Source organism: Ursus maritimus, unplaced genomic scaffold, assembly GCF_017311325.1.
Source record: "Ursus maritimus isolate PB19 unplaced genomic scaffold, ASM1731132v1 scaffold_23, whole genome shotgun sequence".
NCBI lineage: Eukaryota > Metazoa > Chordata > Mammalia > Carnivora > Ursidae > Ursus > Ursus maritimus.
Window position 1 is genome coordinate 41,930,748 of NW_024424786.1, and position 6,289 is coordinate 41,937,036.

At 58.1% G+C, this 6,289-nt stretch overlaps 1 protein-coding gene across 2 annotated transcripts in view; it reads right to left on the minus strand.

The window, feature by feature from the left end:
* Window positions 1-2,270: 2,270 nt before the first annotated feature.
* The window catches only part of CLCF1 (cardiotrophin like cytokine factor 1), a 9,952-nt gene continuing 5,933 nt past the window's right edge, over window positions 2,271-6,289 (minus strand). For both annotated transcript variants that reach the window (XM_040639504.1, XM_040639503.1), the window contains exons 2-3: window positions 5,550-5,716; window positions 2,271-3,696 (exon numbers count right to left, since the gene is read on the minus strand). In XM_040639504.1, coding sequence (XP_040495438.1) covers window positions 3,202-3,696; window positions 5,550-5,716 — 662 coding nt within the window. In that variant the 3' untranslated portion in view covers window positions 2,271-3,201. The remainder of the gene's footprint in view (window positions 3,697-5,549; window positions 5,717-6,289) is intronic.

Here is a 6,289-nt window from a genome sequence, read left to right on the forward strand (position 1 = left end):
TTCCTCTGCTTGTCCCTGATTCCATTCCCTAAGCTCTCTACATTCTTCTCCAGCTGCCACCCCTCCCACAGCAATTTCGTGTTTAGATCTCTTGTGTTTGAAAACAACGGAAAACCAGCCAACCAAACAGAAAACCTTCCGTGTTCTTGCTACCTGCCTAGGCATTCCATTTGCCACCAAACGCCGGGGAGAAAACACTTACCCCTTCTTCTTTCTCACCACCTCCTTAAATCGCACAATTTGGCGTCTGCCTCCCAGCTGCTCTTGCCAAGGTCACCTGTGACTTCCTGATTTCTCAGTGGGTTTCCCCCCAAATTCTTCTCTCAGTGCTTCTGGGGCCTCTGACACTGTTGATCGGCTGCCTCCCTAAAACTCACTTCTCTTAACTTCTCATACACTATTGTCTTGACGCTCGCGTTAAATTCTCAGGTACTTCAGTTCAGTGCAGGTGCTGTGCTAAAATGCCTAGGGTTGCAAACACAATAAAGTGTGGAACCTGCCCTCCAGATGCTGTCTGCTTAAAAGGAAGACACACACTGAACTCACCCTTTCCTGCCCTTCTCCAAACCCTACCTGGAGAGGCCCTGCAGAAGCACCAGCTGTATGTTAGGCACTGGAAGGACAGCGGTGACAGTGACGGCAGACACCATTGCCTCCCCGCGAGGCTTACAGGCCAGCACCCTCAGGGGAGGGACACCATCACGCCTTCCCTGTCTCCCGAGGATTTCACCTGGGTCTTTCTGCAGCTAATCAAATTCTGCCTTGGATCTTAGCATTTGGGGCAAGGGACCCCTTTTCGAGGTGGTTTTGTTCAACATGCTGATTGAACACCTTCCTTGGGCTTGCGCCTGAGCTGGGATAGAAAGATGGGGCAAACTCAGAGTCTGCTCCCCAAGAAGCTCACAGTACAGGAGTGTGCGATATGCCTGCCTTCTCCCCGTATTCTGTATAGCCCCTTGCTTCGTGCCTTACACCTTACATCATCTGTTACACCTTACAGGCTGCTACTCATTTTGCCCCAGCGTGAAGACAGCCCAGATGTCCTCTCCTTCCTGTCTCGTTAGGCAGGAAACAGGCCTGTAGGAAATCTAAACAGAGCCAGGGCAGATATCCCCTCCAGAAGAGCCTGGACCCCTCTGTGGGGCATGTTCCCTCCAAGTTGGGGCAGTCCGCAGAACCCGGCTCGGCCACGAGCAGGTCCAGTAGGTCCCGCACCTGCACTCACGCACCGGTCGATAGTTTCAGGTAAGCTGGTCTTCTCTCCCCGGATGGATCACAGGCTCCGCGTGATGGCCGGAGCCAAGTTAGGTCTCAGACTTCTCTTGCGTTTCCTATTCCCATTAGCAGAATGATGGGCAGGTCTTTAAAGTATTTGTTGATTGCTTGACCTCACCATCATCTGTTACTTCCTTTGCTTAGGGCACCGTCTCCTGGTAAAATACCTCTGTGTTACCTGGGAGCAGTCAGCCCCTTAAATTACCCCACGGCTCTTCACTAGAGAGTCTGGCAGGCCAATCTGTCCCAAGCAACCTGTGATTACTAATCCCTGCTGCTGTGGCCAGGCACCTCACCTTTATTGTTTCTCTTATCCTTCAAACAGTCTTAGAAGGCTGTTCATTATCCCCATTTTACAGACGGGGAAGCTGGAGAACAGAGAGTTTTAAGTAATTCGTCCAAAGTCACTGGACTTGGAGCCTACGTCGTCCCTTGACATCTAACCCATTCACTTGCAGACCAATCTGAGTTTTTCTCATTCCCCCCTAACCTGCTTACACTGGAAAGAAAGGAGTGGAGTCACAGCTGAGACTTGTGACTTGGCCACCGTCAGTCATGCTCCCCAGAACAGGAAGGATATTGAGGTGAGGGTCACTGCCGGGGGCCCCAGTGGGCTGCCACAGGTGGGGGTACTGGTGAAGCTGAGGGCTGACTGGTCATGGCTGACCAGAGGGGCAGGTGGACAGCTTTGCAGGGAGACAGACCTACAAGACCCTTAAAGTAATCTTGAGAGGTGAGGCGGGCTAAGCAGGGAGGACAAGATGTTGGAAGGACTAAAGGAACGCCCACAGGTGGAGCAGTGTGCTGTGCACACACGCTCCCTGCGGACAGGGCAGAGCCTCTTCCCCAAGCTCTTTGCCTCTCTGAGCTATCCCGTGGACTGGCAGGCTCCAAGCCCACGGGCGTGTGGGAGCCCAGGAGGGGAAGGGTCAGGAGAGCGAGTGACGAGGGCCAGGAGGAGGGGACAAGGCCAAGCAAAGAGAGGCCTAAAGTCCTGGGGCAAGCATTTTATTTGTTAATACAAGAATAGAAATTCTGCAATAAATATCATCTAATAAATAACATCTCCAAATAAATAAATATTAATACAACAAACTTAGAGTCATGAGTGGGTGAGGCTGGGGGGCAGGGCCTGGGGGGGCTGCCCCCCGCACCCCGCAATGCTACTGCAATGTAAACTTTCAGGGAACCCTGCGGCTGTGGCTATGGTTGCCCTCCCCAGCCTGGGCAACCCACAGCCAGCCTGGAAAGGAGGTGGGGGGGAGGCACCATGATGCCGGCGACAAGATACAAGGCTGCCATCCTGTTCCACCGACTGCCTTGGTGATCCCCTGGGTCCGGTCTGTCCCTGGTCCTGCTTTCAGTATGACCTCCAATGCAGACCCTACTTCTTCCACTTTTAAATCCCATTTCTTCCTGTTTGGACCTGCCACTGTGTGTTTCCTGAATCGGATGTACTGAGTTATTTGGGGATAGGGGAGCAACACCCATCGAAAAAGAGCGGGGCAGCCAAAGGGCTTCACCCCAGAAAGGCACGTGCTGTGGTGGCCCCCCCTCCCTGCCCTACAGGCACGCTTCCTGGAAGTGCCACTTGAGGGGTCGTGTGGCACTGGCGAGTACCAGGCAGGATGCAGGAAACTCTGAGAGCCTTTGCACCAACTTGAACCCCTGCGGGCTCCCTTGAGCATCCCTTCCTGTGGCAATGGGACAGGGCCTATTGCACCTCTTCCCCAGACCTGCACGACTTTGGGAAGCAGGGAAGGGACAGGCCTTATTGCATCAACCCTCTTCCAAGTCCGGAGAGGGCCAGAGGCTCATGGCTTCTGTCTCCTGGCTCAACAAGTGTTGGCATACAGGTTTCTCCCTCCCCGAGTGGGAGCAGGGTTTGAAGGAGGAGGGGAGAGAGGAGGTGGTAAAGGTCAGAGATCAGAAGCCGTGGGCCTCCAGGTGCAGGGTGACCGCAGCCGCGGGAGGCTGCATCTTCTTCTTGAGCCGGTTGAAGTCTTTGGCTGAGCGCCACAGCCAGGTCTGCAGCTCCTTCAGCAGCCAGAAGTCGTCCATCTTCTGGAGGAAGTCGCTGTGGGCAGGGCCAGGGGCCCAGGTGGGCTCAGTTCCGGGCAGAGGCTGGGGCAGCGGGTAGCCCAGAGCCGCCATGACGCCCGCGATGCTGCCCAGCAGGCCCTGGAGGCTGGTGCAGAAGTGGGCCAGGCTGCGGCGCAGCTCGGCCGTGGCAGCCTGGCGGTTGAGGCCTCGCAGGTAGCACAGCAGGTGGCTGTAGGCCTCATAGTTCTGGGTCAGCCGCAGCTTGTCGTTGAGGCTTCGCCACACATCCAGGTTGACGGTGGCCCTGGGCAGGGTCTCTGCCCCCAGGCGAGGTGGGTTGAAGTCAGGCTCGTTGAAAGGGGGGCCCAGGTAGTTCAGCTGTGAAAAGGAGAGGGCGATGGGGAAGAAGGAGGGCCGAGCAGCCAGCGGCCACCAGGAGATACCTGCCCCCAGAGCTGCTATGTCCTGTGTCCCCTGACACTGGCCCCGTCTCCACACTAGGCCCCTCTCTGTTCCAGGGCCTCCCCCAAGTTTCTCCGGGGAAGTCATTTGCATGGAGGTGACAGCTGAGGCAGTGGGGGTGATGAACTCTCCTATGGAGAGGTGTAGAAAGAGAAAAACTCGCAGGAGATACTCAGGGAAGACGTGCTGATTGGCTGTGTGTGTAAGCCTTGGGAGCGTGCGCACCGCGGGGCAGGGCGGAGAGGAAGAGGAGCCAGGAGGACCCAGGAGGCCAGGTTGCAGAGGTGGAAGGTGGACCAGAAGAGTGCAGAGCCAAGAGGAGGAGTTCAGAAGGCAGCAGTGCTCAACAGTGTGGCTGCAAAACAGAGATCAAGGAGAATGAGCCTTAGAAAATTCTGTTGAGTTTGGTAAGAAGGAGGTGCCTGACGACCTTGGAGAGAGCCGCTTCAGTGTCCTGGAGGCCAGATTGCAGGGGGTTAAGAAGTGAGTGGGTGGAGAGGAAGCGGAGGCAGAGGGTGTAGACCACTCCTTCAAGAAATTTGGCAGGGAAAGCCAGGAGAGAAAAAGGGTCGGGAGCTAGAGGGGGTAGCAGAGTCAAGCTAAGGTTTTTGGCCAGGGAAGGAAAAAGCGGGTGGAAAGGCAGAGCGGCCCGTGGGAATCAGAGCTCCATTTGCCTCCCGACATGCCTGGTCCCACCAGCGGACCAGCGGAAGGGCAGGCGACAGACGGTACTCACGAAGCACTAAGTCCCCCAAAGAAGGGCTCATAGGAGCAGGGCTGCAGAAGGAAGAAACTGAGGCAGTCTCAAGAGTTGGGCTGGAGGAAGGGTATAGGAGGCAGTCTAGGGAAGAGGACAGAGCTTTGCCAGCCCTCAAGGGAGAGGCCTGGGGCCCAGGGAAAGGGCTGAGGGGGACGTTGCAGCCAGAGAGAAAGGGAGCAGAGAGGGGCGAGGCCTGGGATAGGCAAGGGCCCAGGGGGAGGTTCACACGCTGACAAGCACAGAGACAAACTAATTTCCTCGGTGTATCCTGGGGCTGGAGCCAGCTCCCCCGCCACCCTCCTCCCCTTTCTTTCCCTGGCTCCAGAGTTGGGTCTGGGATGTGGAAGAGGAACACGGGAAGAGGGGGCCGGTTCCCCATGGTCCTCGGCAACTCTGACCCTCTTTCCTTCTCTCCTGGGCTCTGGGAACACCTCTGGACTGCCCCCAGATCCTTATGGCACAACTTCCATCCACACCCTGAACCTCCCGCCACTACAGGCCTGGCTTCCTTGTAGCCCCCTTCCCTCAAGTCCCCCCTAGGAGGCCCAGCTAGGATGGGAGAGGCAGACAGAAGGGAGGCCCATGGGTCCAGAGCAGCAGGGCCCCAGGTCTGGGGCAGAGGCGAGCTGGAACACAGGCATGGGAGGTGGGGCCCCTCCATCCCCACCCAGCCCCGCCCGTGCAAGAGACACCACAACACGGTGTAAACAGAAGAGACTTCCCCGGCCCCCAGGGGGAGGCGGGCGGCTGGGCCGGCAGCCAGTGGGGCAATGGGCCAAGGCGGGTGCGAGGCCTGCCCACATGCCTAGTCCTGGGGCCAGGGATGGGGGGGGCACCTAAGAGGGAAGGGCAGGAGATAGGCCAGACATGGGGACCGTTTGGAACCAAAGGGCCCCCGTGGTCACCAGTGCTCAGTAGGACCCCCTCCACCATTCTGTCTCTCTTCCACCAACTTCTCTTCTCATTCGTTGCCCAGCTCCCAGACCTTTCAGCTGCCCTGGGTACTCACGTAGGTCCCAGCCAAGCTGCGGAGTTGGTGCTCCAGGTAGCGGGTGAGGTCGTAGGTTTTCTGGATGGAGGGGCCAGGCCCTGGGTCCCCTGTGCGATTGAGGGCCGGCACTGCGGGGAGGTGCCAGAGCACAGTACACAGGCAAGCTAGCATCCCCCACGAGTCCCCTGTGGACAGGACGGGCAAGAAGCATGAGGGCGGGCCCAGGCCCAGTGGAGGAGGCAGCTGGCAGCCCCTCAGGTGTCTGTCCCCACCTTGGGCTGGGGGCGGGCGGGGAGGGTGGGCCGCCAGATGGGAGGCAGGGGGGATGGAGGAGGGGAGCGTTCCTGGCCGGGGTGTGTGTGTATGGAGGCATGTATGTGTTTGAGGACCAGGACTTGGCTTGTGTGTATCACAGCACACACTGGAGAGCGTATTAGTGTGTTAGCCGAGTCACCATCTGTAGGCCGACATGTATGTGTGCGCACATGGAGGGACGGGGCCAGGCCAAGGGTCTGCAAATCAGTATTCCTGGATTCAGGCTCCTCTCCCAGCCTCCCAAGCCCACTGGAGCCAAGGCGTGGGGAACAGCACATGTCCCTGATGCCGGCTGAGAGCAGTCGGCTCTGGGAAGGGCCCGAGAGGCTGCCCCGAGACAAGTCCAAGCCCAGCCATAGGAGGCAAGGGGTAGGGTTAGATCACCAGCGTCAGGCTGAAGGACACAGGGCTGGCTCCTGTAGTCGGGGGGGGGGGGGGGGGGG